We start from the raw sequence: 18671 nt of genomic DNA on the forward strand, positions 1-18671 counted from the left end.
GCTTGGTGCTGTCTTGCTGGAAGATCCATTTGCGGTCAAGTTTCAGCCTCCTGGCAGAGGCAACCAGATTTTTAAAGTTAATGATGCCGTTGACTTTAACAAGGGCTCTAGGAACAGTGGAGGCAAAATAACCTCATAACATCAAAGATGCACCACCATTTTTTACACCAGGTAAGGGGTTATTTTCTGCTTATGCAGAGTGAAGGAAAAGCAGCCAACAAGTGCTCAGCATATGTGGGAACTCCTTCAAGACTGTTGGAAAAGTATTCCAGGTGAAGCTGGTTGAGAGAATGCCAAGTGTTTGCAAAGCTGTCATCAATGCAAAGGGTGGCTATTTGAAGAATCTCAAATATAAAATATATTTTGATTTGTTTAACACTTTTTTGGTTACTGTAACGTTTGTCGTCGGAAGGAGACCAAGGTGCAGCGTGGTAGGCGTACATTCTTTTAATTAAATGTTCCACCAAGAAAAAACAAACAATACAACGAACGAACAGCTTCGTCGTGCAAACTACATGCACTCAAACAAAGACAAGATCCCACACTGAAGGAGGGAAAAAAGGGCTGCCTAAGTATGATCCCCAATCAGAGACAATGAAAGACAGCTGCCTCTGATTGTGAACCACACTCGGCCAAACACAAAGAAATAGAGAACATAGAACGCCCACCCCAAATCACACCCTGACCTAACCAAATAGAGAAATAAAATGGCTCTCTAAGGTCAGGGCGTGACAGTTACTACATGATTCCATATGTGTTATTTCATAGTTTTGATGTCTTCACTATTATTCTACAATGTAGAAAATAGTAAAAATAAAGAAAAACCCTTGAATGAGTAGGTGTTCTAAAAATTTTGACCGGTAGTGTATTTTGTAGGCTTACTATATACTTTTACTATAATTCGTCATTTTCCCCAGGTTGTTGCTGTAAATGAGAATGTATTCTCAAGTCAACTCAGGAGTGGAGGCTGAAACTTGGCTGCAAGTGGATCTTCCAGCAAGACAACCCCAAGCACACATCAAAATCCACAAAGCAAGAACCACAAACAGATATAATATTTGACAAAAACAGAATAATTTCAAACCCCAATTACATTGGGATACGATCACATATGCCTCCCTGAATTAAAATCACTTTGAGCTGATTTCCTGGTGCTATAACAGTCTTTCATGTCCAACAGCTCCTCAGAGGAAGAAGGGGAGGACCATCCTCCTCACTGAATTTCATAAAAAATTCAAATGGTAAAACATTGAAAAAGATAAAACTATACTAAATATATTCACGTCACCAAATAATTGATTAAAACACGCTGTTTTGCAATGAAGGTCTACAGTAGCGTCAACAGCACTCTGTAGGGTACCACCATAGTGTAGCCAGTGGACAGCTAGCTTACATTGACTTCACTACAAAACCTAGGAGGCTCTTGGTTCTCACCCCCTTCCATAGACTTACACAGTAATTATGACAACTTCCGGAGGAAGTCCTCCAACCTATCAGAGCTTTTGCAGCATGAACTGACGTGTTGTCCACTCAATCAAGGATCAGACAATGAATCAAGTACTGGAAACATAAGCTACAGCTAGCTAGCACTGCAGTGCATAAAATGGAGTGAGTAGTTGACTCAAAGAGAGAGAAAGACCATATTTGAACAGTTTTCAAAAAATGTATTTCTTCAAAAATGATTTTTTATTATCACTTACTTACAAATTAGCAAATTCAGCTGGCTAGTTTAGCCTACTCAAACACCCGGCTCAAACAGAGGGATCCTATGTTAGCTAGCTGGCTATGACTATTCAACCCAACACTGGAACTCTTCCAAGTCAAGGTAAGCTTTTGGTTTAATTAATTACAACATGCTCATTCAAAGTAAACATTCTCCAGTGAATTATTTAGACCTTTACCAAACATGCCTGCAAACCGAATCAATGGGATTTAAATGTAACACCCCTAATCTCTGACTATTTCAGAAAACACACACACTTTTTAACAGCTTCGGGAGCATTCGAGTCGGTCACACCCAGAGAGCGAAGCTTGATTAATCTCTCTGGCTGGTTTCAGTCCAGTGCAGAGCCATAGAGCCCTACCTATTACAGCCCTAAAGGAACTTGGCTCCAGGCTGCAGTAGTTAACATGATCCAAGTTAGCAGCCCTGCAGCCACAGGCCCAATCTGGCAACCCTGAGGGCAAAATGCTGTGATAGCACAGACAACTCCTACTAGCTACAACAATTACTACCAATTTTCTGCCTGGTTTTGCAGCAGCAGATACTTAAAAGATATTGTTCTCTAAGTGAAATGTGAGAGGGACAGCTGGTGTTTCAACACACGCTCCACTGAGAAAAAATATATGATTCCAACTAAATGCAGGAATTTGGTGAGATGACCTTTTTGACAGTTGGCATGTTTGAAGCTTTAAGGGATATGAAAATGAATCGTCGGTGCATTTGTTTCCTGTTATGAGTTTTTTTTAAAACATGCCTTGTGTATGTATGTGTGTGTGTGTGTGTGTGTGTGCGTGCGCGTGTGTGTACATGTGTATTTACATGTTTGTGCACGGAAAGGGAGATAAACAAAAACTTTACAAATGACCAGATGTGTTATGGAATAGACAGTGTAATCGTCTTTCTGGGAAATGTCTGTAAATCAGGCGTGTGGGTGTGCGTGCTGTGTGAAACTCCTTATCACACTGTCAAATGGACCAAAAGCAAGAACCACTGATTCAGACATAGCGTGCAGTACTCTGCTCTTCCTTCTCTCCCTCTTACGATAACCATCTCCCTCCTTCTCTTCTTCTTCCCCCCTTCCCTCCCTCCACCCCTCCACTTTCTTTATGGATGACTTGCGATATTCCCGTGGGATAGTGAGGCCAGAGTGCTTTCCAGGCTTTCCATGGCCTCGTTGTTGCCTCATCCCAAATCACCTGCAGGGAACATGTTCAGTCAGACCACCTCGCCATCTGGAAGAGTACAGTATCACTGCTCGAAACCGGGCCCTTACCTGGCCGTGGGACACAGGCGATCCCCTCCTCCTCAAACAGACACTATATCCTCTCTCTCTTTCGCTCTATCGCGAGGGCTTCTTTCGAGATGCTCGCACCCAGTTTCAGTCTACGTGTCTCGTCTTGTCCTGTAGTCGAACGAGAAACACACTCCCTTTCTTCTCAATCTTGTTAAATAAATCTGTGTGTGTACGTGTGTGTGTGTGCGCGTTAATCATACGCCTGGGCCACAGTGGGGCGCGACGTCTCCATTGTTCATTCACAAAAGCTGATGTCATTATTTACTATTTCCTACATTGTAGAATAATAGTGAAGACATTAACACTATGAAATAACACATATGGAATCATGTAGTAACCAAAAAAGTGATAAACTTCTTCGGGATCGGTGTCCCTTCCACGGGACGGTTGAGCTAACGTAGGCTAATGCGATTAGCATGAGGTTGTAAGTAACAAGAAAATGTCCCAGGACATAGACATATCTGATATTGACAGAAAGCTTATATTCTTGTTAATGTAACTGCACTGTTCAATTTACAGTGGCTATTACAGTGAAATAATGCCATGCTATTGTTTGAGGAGAGTGCACAATTTTGAACATGAAAAGTTATTAATAAACAAATTAGGCACATTTGGGCAGTCTTGATACAACATTTTTAACAGAAATGCAACGGTTCATTTGTCACGTTCCTGACCTTATTTCCTTTATTTTGTCTTTGTTTAGTATGGTCAGGGCGTGAGTTGGGGTGGGCATTCTATGTTATGTGTTTCTATGTTGGGTTCAATGTATTAGCCTGATATGGTTCTCAATTAGGGGCAGGTGTTTTACGTTTCCTCTGATTGAGAACCATATTAAGGTAGGCTGTTCTCACTGTTTGTTTGTGGGTGATTGTTCCTGTGTCAGTGTTTGTACCACACGGGACTGTTTCGTTTCGTTCGTTCGTTCGTTCGTTCGTGTGTTCCGTCCTGTTCGTGTGTTCATGTGTTTTGTTCTCAAGTTCAGGTCTGTTCACGTCGTTTGTTATTTTGTAGTTTGTTCAAGTGTTTTTCGTCTTCGTTTAAATAAACGTGATTATGTCTTTAAACTACGCTGCATATTGGTCCGATCCTTGCTCCTCTTCAGATGAGGAGAAAGACGAGCGTTACATCATTGGATTAGTCTAAAACTTTGCACATACACTGCTGCCATATAGTGGCCAAAATCTAAATTGCACCTGGGCTGGAATAATACATTATGGCCTTTCTCTTGCATTTCAAAGATGATGGAACAAAAAATACAAAATAACGTTTTTTCTTTTTTTTGTATTATCTTTTACCAGATCTATTGTGTTATATTCTCCTACATTCCTTTCACATTTCCACAAACTTCAAAGTGTTTCCTTTCAAATGGCACCAAGAATATGCATATCCTAGCTTCAGGGCTTGAGCTACAGGCAGTTAGATTTGGGTATGTCATTTTAGGCGAATAAAAAAAAAAAAAGGGGCGTAAACAAGTCTAAAAATATTTTAGACGTTAGATTCTTCAAAGTAGCCACCCTTTGCCTTGATGACAGCTTTGCACACTCTTGGCATTCTCTCAACCAGCTTCATGAGGAATGCTTTTCCAACAGTCTTGAAGGAGTTCCCTCATATGCTGAGCACTTGTTGGCGGCTTTTCCTTTATTCTGCAGTCCAACTAATCCCAAACCCTCAATTGGGTTGAGGTCGGGTGATTTTGGAGGCCAGGTCATCTGATGCAGCACTCCATCACTCTCCTTCTTGGTCAAATTGGTAGTCAAATTGTATACCCATTAAGCACAGACCATATGGGATGGTGTATCGCTGCAGAATGCTGTGGTAGCCATGCTGGTTAAGTGTGCCTTAAGTGTGCCTTGAATTCTAAATAAATCACAGAGAGTGTCAACAGCAAAGCACCCCCACACCTCCTCTTCCATGCTTCACGGTGGGAACCACACATGCGGAGATCATCCGTTCACCTACTCTGCGTCTCACAAAGACACAGCGGTTGGAATCAAAAATCTCAAATTTGGACTCATCAGACCAAAGGACAGTTTTCCACCAGTTTAATGTTCATTGTTCTTGTTTCTTGTTCAAAACAAGTCCCTTCTTCCTATTGGTGTCTTTCAGTAGTGGTTTCTTTGTAGCAATTCAACCATGAAGGCCTGATTCACACAGTCTCCTCTGAACAGTTGATGTTGAGATGTCTCTGTTACTTGAGCATTTATTTGGGCAGCAATCTGAGGTGCAGTTAACGCTAATGAACTTATCCTCTGCAGCAGAGGTAACTCTGGGTCTTCCTTTCAAGGTAGGGGCAGTCCTCATGAGAGACAGTTTCATAATAGCGCTTGATGGTTGTTGCGACTGCACTTGAAGAAACTTTCTTGAAATGTTCCGCATTGACTGACCTTCATTTCTTAAAGTAATGATGGACTAATTTTTCTCTTTGCTTATTTGAGCTGTTCTTGCCATAATATGGACTTGGCCCAAATAGGGTTATCTTCTGTATACCACCCCTACCTTGTCACAACACAACTGACTGGCTCAAATGCATTAAGAATGAAAAAAATTCCACAAATTAACTTTTAATGAGGCACACCTGTTAATTGAAATGCATTCCAGGTGACTACCTCATGAAGCTGGTTGAGATAATGCCAAGTGTTTGCAAAGCTGTTATCAAGATAAAAGGTTGGCTATTTGAAAAATCTCAAATCTCAAATATATTTTCATTTCTTTAACTTTTTTGGTTACTACACGATTCCATGTGTTATTTCATAGTTTTGATATCTTCACTATTATTCTACAATGTTGATAATAGTCAAATAAAGAAAATCCCTTGAATGAGTAGGTGTGTCCAAACTTTTGACTGGAACTGTATATATGTGATAACTTTAACTTTACTACATTCCTAAAGAAAATATTGCCCTTTTTACTTCTTACATTTTCCCTGACACCCCCAAAAACTTTTTTGAATGCTTAGCAGGACGGGTTAATGGTTCAATTCACACAGTTATCAAGAGAACATCCCTGGTCATCTCTACTGCCTATAATCTGGCAAACTCACTAGACACAAATGCTTCGTTAGTAAATGATGTCTGAGTATGCTCATGGCAGTTGGAGTATACCCATGGCTATCCGTAATATAAAAATAAAAATCCAACTGTGACATCTGGTTTGCTTAATATAAGGAATTTGAAATGATTTATACTTTTATTTTTGATACTTCAGTATATTTTTAGCAATTACATTTACTTTTGATACTTAAAGTATATTTAAAACCAAATGCTTTTATACTTTTACTCAAGTAGTACTTTCACTTTTATTTGAGTCATTTTCTATTAAGGTATCTTTACTTTGACTTAAGTATGACAAATTGGGTTACTTTTTCCACCACTGCTTACATTTGACCTTTGACCTCCTGCAGATGGAAACACAGTCGTCACAAACTTGAACCAGTAGTTTCCATAAGCTGCTCTTGTCAACTGCTGAACGCATGGCTGACACAGGAAGCTCTCTTTTGAGTCAAAACTTTTAAAGAAAAGTTTATTAGATTAGATTCAATTAATGTTACTTTTCCCATTAGGTAACTTCTTTTTTGGATTGGTTCAAAAAAAACAAATAAAACACAGTAGACCCACTAGGCACAAATAATAGTCTTACCAGACACGTATAGCCTGCAGGCAGAGGTTACACATATAAACAGGACAGTACAATAATAGCATCATAAACATTTGTAAGTGCAATATAAAGCAGGACTTCCCCAGCAGATTTCTGAACGAGCGATGTTGCTAGCCACGTCTCAGAATCATGACCATGCAGACTCGCTGCCCGCATTTATAGTGGTCGTTCATAAAGTTCACACAGCAGCATTATGGAGATTATGTTTGGTTGGTTCATACCACAGCCATATACAGGTAACTGTCAAAATAAAGGAAACACCAATATAAAGTGTCTTAATAGGGCGTTGGGCCACCACGAGTCAGAACAGCTTCAATGAGCCTTGGCATAGATTCTGCAAGTGTCTGGAACTCTATTGGAGGATGCAACACCATTCTTCCGTGAGAAATTCCATAATCTGGTGTTTTGTTGATGGTTGTGAAAAATGCTGTCTCAGGTGCCGCTACAGAATCTCCCATTATAAGTGTTCATTTGGGGAAAAGGGATACCTAGTCAGTTGCACAACTGAATGCATTCAACCCAAATGTGTCTTCCTCATTTAACCCAACCCCTCTGAATCAGAGAGATTGAGATCTGGTGACAGACAGCCATGGCATGAGGTTTACATCGTTTTCACGCTCATAAAACCATTTTGTGACCACTCGTGCCCTGTGGATGGGTGCATTGATACCCTATGGGGGCATGGCCATGGTAGCCAAAGTAATGGGCAACTGGGCCTGCCCAGCATTTTTATACACGACCCTAAGCATTATGGGATGTTAAAAGCTTAGGAATTGCTCAGGAAACAAACCTTTGTGGAATCCCCTGCTTTCAATATACACTGCTCAAAAAAATAAAGGGAACACTTAAACAACACAATGTAACTCCAAGTCAATCACACTTCTGTGAAATCAAACTGTCCACTTAGGAAGCAACACTGATTGACAATAAATTTCACATGCTGTTGTGCAAATGGAATAGACAACAGGTGGAAATTATAGGCAATTAGCAAGACACCCTCAATAAAGGAGTGGTTCTGCAGGTGGTGACCACAGACCACTTCTCAGTTCCTATGCTTCCTGGCTGATGTTTTGGTCACTTTTGAATGCTGGCGGTGCTTTCACTCTAGTGGTAGCATGAGACGGAGTCTACAACCCACACAAGTGGCTCAGGTAGTGCAGCTCATCCAGGATGGCACATCAATGCGAGCTGTGGCAAGAAGGTTTGCTGTGTCTGTCAGCGTAGTGTCCAGAGCATGGAGGCGCTACAGAGACAGGCCAGTACATCAGGAGACGTGGAGGAGGCCGTAGGAGGGCAACAACCCAGCAGCAGGACCGCTACCTCCGCCTTTGTGCAAGGAGGAGCAGGAGGAGCACTGCCAGAGCCCTGCAAAATGACCTCCAGCAGGCCACAAATGTGCATGTGTCTGCTCAAACGGTCAGAAACAGACTCCATGAGGGTGGTATGAGGGCCCGACGTCCACAGGTGGGGGTTGTGCTTACAGCCCAACACCGTGCAGGACGTTTGGCATTTGCCAGAGAACACCAAGATTGGCAAATTTGCCACTGGCACCCTGTGCTCTTCACAGATGAAAGCAGGTTCACACTGAGCACATGTGACAGACGTGACAGAGTCTGGAGACGCCGTGGAGAACGTTCTGCTGCTTGCAACATCCTCCAGCATGACCGGTTTGGCGGTGGGTCAGTCATGGTGTGGGGTGGCATTTCTCTGGGGGGCCGCACAGCCCTCCATGTGCTCGCCAGAGGTAGCCTGACTGCCATTAGGTACCGAGATGAGATCCTCAGACCCCTTGTGAGACCATATGCTGGTGCGGTTGGCCCTGGGTTCCTCCTAATGCAAGACAATGCTAGACCTCATGTGGCTGGAGTGTGTCAGCAGTTCCTGCAAGAGGAAGGCATTGATGCTATGGACTGGCCCGCCCGTTCCCCAGACCTGAATCCAATTGAGCACATCTGGGACATCATGTCTCGCTCCATCCACCAACGCCACGCTGCACCACAGACTGTTCAGGAGTTGGCGGATGCTTTAGTCCAGGTCTGGGAGGAGATCCCTCAGGAGACCATCCACCTCATCAGGAGCATGCCCAGGCGTTGTAGGGAGGTCATACAGGCACGTGGAGGCCACACACACACTACTGAGCCTCATTTTGACATCATTACATCAACGTTGGATCAGCCTGTAGTGTGGTTTTCCACTTTAATTTTGAGTGTGACTCCAAATCCAGACCTCCATGGGTTGATAAATTTGATTTCCATTGATAATTTTTGTGTGATTTTGTTGTCAGCACATTCAACTATGTAAAGAAAAAAGTATTTAATAAGAATATTTCATTCATTCAGATCTAGGATGTGTTATTTTAGTGTTCCCTTTATTTTTTTGAGCAGTGTACTTTGTATCCCTCATTTACTCAAGTCTTTCCTTTATTTTGGCAGTTACCTGTACATACAGTGGGGTCCGGAATTATTGGATCCCTTGATAAAGATGAGCAAAAGAGACTAGAAAATAAATAATACAAATACTGAGCTATATTGTATGCTCCAAAAATGTTTAAACATATGTTTATACTAATATAATTTCTCAGAGAAAGAGATTTTTTTAACAAGTAAAAGATAGGGGTCAAAATATTGGATCCCCTGTATTCAATACTCCAGCAGCCTCTCCTTGCGAGGATGACACTAGAGATTAGAGAATACATTGGGAGGGATCTTAGACCAGTCTAAGCCTTTCAAAAGAACAACGCATATGTAGGAAGTACCTCATCCCTAATGTAAAATATGGTGGTGGATCTTTGATGTTATGGGGCTATTTTGCTTCCACTGGTCCTGGGGCCCTTGTTAACGTCAACGGTATCATGAACTTTGCCAAGTACCAGGACATTTTAGAACAGAACCTGATTGAATCTGCCAGGAGGCCTAAACTTGGCCGCAAGTGGATCTTCCAGCAAGACAGTAACCCCAAGCACACATCAAAATCCATAAATAAATGGTTAATTGACCACAAAATCAACATTTTGCAATGGCCATCGCAGTCTGCGGACTTGAACCCCATTGAAAACCTGTGGTTTGAATTGAAGAGCGCAGACAAAGGATATTAAGGATCTGGAAATATTCTGTATGGAAGAATGGTCTAAGTTCCCTCCCAATGTGTTCTCCAATCTTATAAAACATTTTAGAAAAACAGTGTTGCTATCCTCGTAAGGGGGGGGGGGGGGGGTGTTGAATTATTGAAAACAGGGGATCCAATAATATTAACCCCCATCTTTTTTAGGTTTTTAAAATGATTTGTTAAAACAACATCTATTTCTCTAAGCAATTGTATTAGTATAAAATAATAGTAAAAAAATAATTGGGGGAAGATCCAATATAAGTCTTTTTTGCTCATCTTTATCAAGGGATCCAATAATTCGGGCCCCACTGTATTTCTCTACAGAATGAAAGCATGCACCTCAGCCCAGCTTGAACTAAAAGGGAATCAGATGTTCAACTCAGGGACTTCAAAATCTCAAAACGTTTTTTTTACACCAGTACATTTCAACAGGTGACTGTCCCGGAAAGAGTAACGAAAAAGGACCACTCTGTGTCTGCATTTATTTACAGGACAAACAAACAGGCTTCGTTTTCTGTGTCTTCGGGTAAGAAAATATTTCTGGGATCTCTAGTCATACCAGAGGTACGTCATGTAAAACTCTGACATGTAAGAATTTGACAACTTAATTAACAGAAATTGTTTTTTATGTGTGGTAAATAATGTGAGGAGCATGTAGGTAACCTGAGTGGAGCAGCCAGCACCAGCTGGCATAAGGTGACATCAGACATGCACCTGCTATTGTGTGACTCAAGTACCTCCTGAATGAATGCACCTGTCAGGGAGAGAGGGAGGGAGAGGGATGGAGAGAGAAAAAAAAGAAAAAAAGGGAGGGGAGCGAGGGGCTACTGCCTTCAAGACAAATGTGTCCTGTCATTATGTAAAACAGCACAAATCAAGATGGAGGCTGAATGAAAGTATGGAGGAGATGGGAGGAGGAGGACAGGGTGGGGGAGACTTAGAGGAGAGGAAGGAAGAGGGGTGTTCACTTGTCCTCTGCTCTGCAACAAGTTCAACCTGAATCTAAAACTAACAAAAGGCAGGGATTGTAAGGTGCTGAAAATATGAAGGAACAAGCAAACAAAACACACATTTTTTTTTTTACAGTCCTTTGTTCACTCCGCTCTCCTCTTTCTTCTCAGGTTTCAGCTGAGGTTTTCTGTCCCGGAGCAGTGTCTTCAGTCCCCGAAACAAGCAAAGATTGACAGGATAAAGTGTCACTGGCAGACTCTGACAAAGTTTATGCAGCCATACGGGCAGCAGGGCAACAAGCATGCAGGCGGCATCCGCACGTGCAGACACACACACACACACACACACACACACACACACACACACACACACACACACACACACACACACACACACACACACACACACACACACACACCACCGAATGCCGCACCCTAACACCTACACTTAAATATACAGTCACTCGCTCACTTTGGTATATACGTTCAAACAGCCATACTAAATCAAGCACTAAGTAACACTCTACACACACAAACCCTGATACAAATGATCTTCTGCCCCATAAAGAAAGTGTTATGAAGAAATGGCAAAATAGGAGTTTTAAGATTAGGATGTATGCATGGATAGGCTAAACACAATCCACAATGTATGAACACCTACACTCCAGTCATGTCTTAGAGCAGGGGTGTCAAACTCATTCCACGGAGGGCCTAGTGTCTGCAGGTTTTTGGTTTTTCCTTTCAATAAAGCCCTAGACAACCAGGTGTGGGGAGTTCCTAACTAATTAGTGATGTTAATTCATCAATCAAGTACAAGGGAGGAGCGAAAACCCGCAGACACTTGGCCCCCCGTGGAATGAGTTTGACACCTGTGTCTTAGAGGATGCTTCCAGAACCACATACAGGTGTTAAACATCTAAGCTAAGGTCAAAAGGTAAGACAGTGAGTTTCTCTTCTCTCCTCATGGCTTGAACCCAGAGAGAACCCTATCCTTGATCCGTGCATGGTTTCGGATCAGGGCTCTCAAAACACTGTCATAGTGTTACAGTGGTACAGTTATGGCAACAGCGTGCCATTGCTACTGTGACAGACATCTGGACAGACTCACACACGCACAAACACATGCGGACGCATGAGAACGCACGCACACACACGCACCCAGAAGAAGCAAGACACATCCCTTAATTAAACGCCAAAATCTCACATTTGTACTCAGCTTAATTATAGTACTTATGCCATTAAGAATCTCCAGCCCGTTGACCCCTCTGTTTCTAATGAGCAGGTATGGCTGCATGAGCTCACTATCGCTATGCCAGAACAATACATTGTGGGGCTTATGGACCTGACAGGTTAACTAAGTGCAACAGCAGGAATTTGAGTGGCTTTGTCAAAGTCGTAATGGTTACAGTTTAGGGGACTAATGATCCATATCATGTTCTATGTGGCAGGGTGCTGGAATTGTGCTGCCTTCAGAAATATGTGTTTTGTGTGGGTTTGTTTGGTAACTCAATACGGTCAAGACAATTGGGTTTTATTATGTGGCTGGCCTGGCATTTGATAGGTAGTGTACTCTATTGTAGGGCTAGTGATATGGGGACGTTGAGGTTGCACGTTTTTACTTATAATAGATTGTACTGGACCGGCATAGCAGCTATTGAGGAGTAGAAGGAATGTAATAATGAATTCTACATTTCAAGACATCAAGGAAAATACGCTCGTTCGATAGTGAGCAGCAACTGTCCTAAATGCTTGTGTAACGTCCACTCAATGGGACTTTTGACTCCTCAACCAGTAAAAGTTATGAGACCCAAAAATCCCAATTTAATTACTTGAGCGGTCTAATAATAATAACACATTTTAAAGAGTCAGTGGCACATACCACCGAAACCAATGTTCCCGATAGGTGCGTGCCCAAAAACCCAAATAATGATTCAATCAATGAAGTCACACTCAAGTCATAGGTATGCATAAAATCCCACCCAAATCATTCATCAAACGTTTCTGAACTTCCTACTAACATTGTCACTGTCACCTTTATAAATCAAAGCCTCCGTATTCCTAAACGTGCAGGGAGACAAGCCTGGACAGGTAGAGAGGATTTGAGAAAAACGCCTGCTCTGCCATTACCTAACCTCGTAATGACACTACATTCTCCGCAAAAAGGAGTATCACCTCATTGCTCAAAAAGAAACTAACCAGCCTTCCTGAAAAAGTGACATGTACACAGTAATAATGCTTTCCCCTTGTTCTCCCAACGTACATGCATTCTTGAGCCGTGATTAAGGGACGTATGTACGGCCCGCCTGCGGGCTTGTTTGCTTTTTGAAACTGGTTTGTCGGATACACTTTAGAGACACTTGTCATTAACACCAACGTTCGTGCATTCCTCTGGAGACGGTGGGCATCGCCCACGCATGGTAAGGAACTGACAACCGTGGATGAGTGACTTACATCTGGTTATACATGAGAAAATACGAATAATATGGAGAACACACGTACAACAGAGACACACGCACATTCATGCACACACACACACACACAATGTATGTCATGAGGATGCTTTATGTCAATCACATGCTTTATTTCCCAAACATACCGAATAAAACACAATATGTCACCCCCCCCAAAGATTATGTGAAATAATAGATGCTCTGAAATCTGGTTTCTCCCTCTTGTAAATGAGAGGACTCCCACACATCTCCACTGATCCCAACACTTTACTTTGACACTGCATCTGTCAAGCGCATAAGACCAACACAAACACCTCACCCACAACCATGACCCTGCGAGTCACAGCTTCAACTAGGGCTAAAGAAATGACACAACCCTTCTCCAGCCCTCCCAATCAAACCCCCAGTCATAAAACCACATGCAGCTTGCCTCAAACCTCAACCAGGAGGAAGTTGTTAGCATTCGAAGCTAATACAATGACAGGTTATTGGAGGATTTTGGGGATTGGCGGATTGATCCATCCTTAGCCTAAGCCCCTGGAGGCTGCCATAGGCAAGTGCTGTAGAAATTCCAACGGTTATTATAGGTGGGCGGATACAGGTGGTGAACTGAACTGGTCGGTCCACTATGCAGTATGAATGACCCTCTAAGGCCCCGGGTAGGATGCGCCCCCTCTCCCCTTTGGCACATAGCCCCAGGACCACAACCCACCCACCCACAAACTCATATATGCACAGACAGACAGACAGACAGACAGACAGACAGACAGACAGACAGACAGACAGACAGACAGACAGACAGACAGACAGACAGACAGACAGACAGACAGACAGACAGACAGACAGACAGACACAACACACACACACACACACACACACACACACACACACACACACACACACACACACACACACACACACACACACACACACCAGGTCTCAGTACGGAGACGAAGGCTCAAAGCTCCTCCTAGCTCTATGGAGATCAATGCCTGTGCTGTGCACCTGTAAACAACCTCTGGAGAATGCCTTATGCCATCTATTATCTCTCACCGGGATACATATCTGTGACCCATAATGACGTGTTCCATTTGGGCATTCACATAACTCATGTGAAGTGGCGATATAGTTTGACAGGTGTGATTTGCTCAGGGGGAACAGCTTTGAAGTTTTGGAGGGAGATATTTGCATCACAGGAGGCTGCTGAGGGGAGGACAGCTCATAATAAAGGCTGGAACGGAGCGAATGGAATGGCATCAAACACATGGAAACCATGTGTTGGATGTATTTGATACCACTTCACTTATTCCGCTCCAGCCATTACGTTGAGCCCCTCCTCCCAAATGAAGGTGCCACCAACCTCCTGTGATTTGCATGATGCCTTTTGTGGGTCATTTTAAGCCAACCCCATGACTATTTCATATAGAGCAGGTATTCCCAAACTGGGGGTACGCCAAATAAAAACGTGATTCCCATTTTCTTTTTAAATATACATATATATATATTTTTTAAATTCTTCTTCATATTTTCAAACAGTCCATTTATATTTTATCACCTGTGTAGCCTTGTTTCACTGCCAAACATTATATTACACCATGTGTTCAGTGAAATAACAACACAATGTCAAATACAGGTAGCCTCGTCAAATAATTAACATCCAATCACATTAACCGTTAATATATGCATATTATTATTACTATTGGATAGAAAACACTCTGCAGTTTCTAAAACTGTTTGAATGATGTCTGTGAGTATAACAGAACTCATATGGCAGGCAAACTTCCAAACAGGAAGTGGAAATTCTGAGGCGGGTGTTTTTTCTACTCATTCAAATCCCAGGAAGATATGGATTTGTTTGCACGTCCTACGCCTTCCACTAGATGTCAACAGTCGGTAGAACATTGAATGAAGTTTATACTGTGATGTGGGACCGGATGGGAGGTGTTTCAGTCAGTGGTCTGGCAGATTGCCAGGTCCTGGTCACGCGCATTCCTCATGATATCGCCTTGCGTTCCATAACTTTTACAGACACGAAGGAATGCTCCGGTTGGAACGTTATTGGATATATATGATAACAACATCCTGAAGATTGATTATCTACTTAGTTTGAGAAGTTTATTCGACCTGTGATATAACTTTTAGAAGTTTTCGTCCGACGTTATGCGGGACTTGTACGAGCGTTTGGATGTGTACTAAACGCGCTAGCAAAAGTAGCTATTTGGAAATAAATAATTGACATTATCGAACAAAACAACAATTTATTGTCGAACTAGGATTCCTGGGAATGCATTCTGATGAAGATAATCAAAGGTAAGGGAATATTTATGATGTAATTTCGTATTTCTGTTGACTCCAACATGGCGGAGAAATGTTATTTATATTTGAGCGCCGTCTCAGATTATTGCATGGTGTGCTTTTTCCGTAAAGTTTTTTTGAAATCTGACACAGCGGTTGCATTAAGAACAAGTGTATCTTTAATTATATGTAAAACATGTATCTTTCATCAAAGTGTATGATGAGTATTTCTGTTATTTGACGTGGCCCTCTGCAATTTCTCCGGATATTTTGGAGGCATTTCTGAACATGGCGCCAATGTAAACGAAGATTTTTGGATATAAATATGCACATTATCGAACAAAGAATACATGTATTGTGTAACATGATGTCCTATGAGTGTCATCTGATGAAGATCATCAAAGGTTAGTGATTCATTTTATCTCTATTTCTGTTTTTGTGACTCCTATCTTTGGCTGGGAAAATGGCTGTGTGTTTTTTGAACTTGGTGGTGATCTAACATAATCATATGTTGTGTTTTCGCTGTAAAGCATTTTTTAAATCGGACACGATGGGTAGATTACAGCAAATGAAAGATAAACATCTTGTTATTGGACTTGTTAATATGTGAAAGTTTTATATTTCTAAAAATATTTTTGAATTTCCCGCGCTGCCTTTTCAGCGGAATGTTGTGGGGGGGGTTCCGCTAGCGGAACGTGTGTCCTAGAAAGGTTAAAGCAAGGCACCTGAACTCTCGTGTATTTTCTGCACTATGCAATGATATGGGCAGTGACCATGTAACGCTTTTACAACATACAGAAGTGCGCTGGTTAGGGGCAAAGTATTGACACGTTTTTTTTAAATTGAGAGACGAGCTTAAAGTTCTCTTTACTGACCATCATTTTCACTTGTCTGACCGCTTGCATGATGACGAGTTTCTCACACGACTGGCCTATCTGGGTGATGTTTTTTCTCCCCTGAATGATCTGAATCGAGGATAACAGGGACTCTCCACAACTATATTCAATGTGCGGTACAAAATTGAGGCTATGATTAAGAAGTTGGAGCTCTTCTCTGTCTGCATTAACAAGGACAACACTTTCCATTTTCCATGTGAAAATTTAATTTAATCAGAAGCCACTGCCAGATTTCTGGATTGGGCTGCGCTCAGAGTATCCTGCCTTGGCAAATCGCACTGTTAAGTCACTGATGCCCTTTGCAACCACGTACCTATGTGAGAGGATTCTCGGCCCTCACTAGCATGGAAACTAAATACAGGCACAGACTGTGTGTGGAAAATGATTTAAGACTGAGAATCTCTCCAATACAACCCAACATTGCAGAGTGATCTGCATCCTTTCAAGCACACCCTTCTCATTAACCTGACTTGACCATCAAGACGAACTGGCAACAGACAAACAGAGAACACAGGTATAAGTACCCAGGGGATAATGGGGAAGATGGGCGACACCTGGAGGGGGGTGGAGACAAGCACAAGGACAGGTGAAACAGATCAGGGCATGACAATACCCCCACCCCCTTCTAGGGACGCCACCTGGCATCCTACATGGGCGCATACCTGGTTGACCGGGGTGCCGGCAGTGGAAGTCGGCGATGAGGGCTGGGTCCAGGATGTCTCTAGCAGGGATGCAGCACCTCTCCTTCGGGCCATAACACTCCCAGTCAACCAGGGCCTAGAAACCCCTGCCCCGCGGTTGAACACTCAGAAGGCATCTCACCGTGTATGCAGGATGGCCATCGATGACACGGGGAGGAGGGGTGGGCCTGGAAACGGAAGACAAAGGGCTGTGAGACACGGGCTTAATCCTAGACACATGGAACGTAGGGTGAATACGGAGGTACGGGGTAACAAAAGACGAACAGCAGTGGAACTAAGGACCCTAGAGATGGGGAACGGGCCGATAAACCGTGGGGAGAGTTTGCGGAATTCCACCCGAAGGGGCGAATCCCGGGTGGACAGCCATACCTTCTGCCCGAGACGATGCCGGGGAGCCGGGGTCCAATGGCGATCCACCTGTCGTTGATACCTGGAGGTGGTCTTGAGGAGGGCCGACCGGGCTCTCCTCCGGGTACGACAAACATCTGGGCAGAAGGTATGCCAACCTCCTCTTCCTGCTCAGGGAAGAGCGGGGGCTGATACCCCAGAGAACACTCAAAAGGAGATAGGCCTGTGGCAGAGCAGGGAAGGGTGTTGCGGGCGTATTCGAACCACACCAGCTGCTGGCTCCAGGAGGTCGGGTTGGCGGAGACCAGGCAGCGCAGGGTAGTCTCCAGATTCTAGTTGCCTCGCTCTGACTGGCCGTTGGACTGGGGGTGGAATCCGGAGGACAGGCTGGTCGACGACCCAATGAGGGTGCAGAACGCCTTCCAAAACTGAGACGAGAACTGAGGGCCCCGGTCAGAGACCATGTCGACCGATAGTCCATGGATCAGGAAGACGTGCTGCACTATGAGCTGGGCCGTCTCCTTGGCAGGGGGTGGTTCGGGGAGAGGAATGAAGTGGGCGGCTTTGGAAAACTGATCCACCACAGTCAGGATGGCAGTGTTGCCGTCAGATGGGGGAAGACCCGTGACAAAGTCCAGGGAGATGTGGGTCCAGGGATGGTGAAGGACAGGCAGAGGTTGGAGGAGACCAGCCGAATGCAGAGACATCAGGGACCATGGTGGGCCACCAAAAGCGTTGTCGCACAAAAGCCAGGGTCTGGCGAGAGCCCGGATGGCAGGCCAGTCTGGAGGAGTTTCGGCTGGGGAAGCTGTGCCTCCTGAACCGGTTTCCCTATACCCCAGCTGAGTGCCGTCGCCAGGCACGAGGTGGAAAGGATGGTCTTGGGCTCCGGGGTAATAGCCGTGGGGCTATAACGGCAAGACAGTGCGTCCGGCTTGACATTCTTGGATATGAGAGGGAGAAGTTGAATCATGTGAACAGCAGGGCCCATTTAGCTTGCCTGGAGTTGAGGCATTTGGCGGTGCGGAGCTACTCCAGATTTTTGTTGTCGGTCCAAATAATGAAGGGGTGTTCCGCCCCTTCCAGCCAGTGCCTCCATTCATCCAACGCCATCTTCACTGCGAGAAGCTCACAATTTCCCACATCATAGTTTTTCTCCATGGCGTTGAGGCGACGGGAGAAGAAGGCGCAGGGATGTAGCTTCAGGTCCAGGGCAGAACGCTGGGACAGGACCATCCCCACTCCTACATCCGAC

At 43.7% G+C, this 18671-nt stretch overlaps 1 protein-coding gene across 1 annotated transcript in view; it reads right to left on the reverse strand.

Moving 5' to 3' along the window:
* The window catches only part of LOC120023356 (grainyhead-like protein 3 homolog), a 46173-nt gene extending 28620 nt beyond the window's left edge, over positions 1–17553 (reverse strand). Inside the window, exons 1-3 of the mRNA XM_038967366.1 lie at positions 17438–17553; positions 17190–17235; positions 16838–16854 (exon numbers count right to left, since the gene is read on the reverse strand). Coding sequence (XP_038823294.1) covers positions 16838–16854; positions 17190–17235; positions 17438–17553 — 179 coding nt within the window. The remainder of the gene's footprint in view (positions 1–16837; positions 16855–17189; positions 17236–17437) is intronic.
* Positions 17554–18671: the final 1118 nt, after the last annotated feature.

Source organism: Salvelinus namaycush, chromosome 28 (genome assembly GCF_016432855.1).
Source record: "Salvelinus namaycush isolate Seneca chromosome 28, SaNama_1.0, whole genome shotgun sequence".
Lineage (NCBI taxonomy): Eukaryota > Metazoa > Chordata > Actinopteri > Salmoniformes > Salmonidae > Salvelinus > Salvelinus namaycush.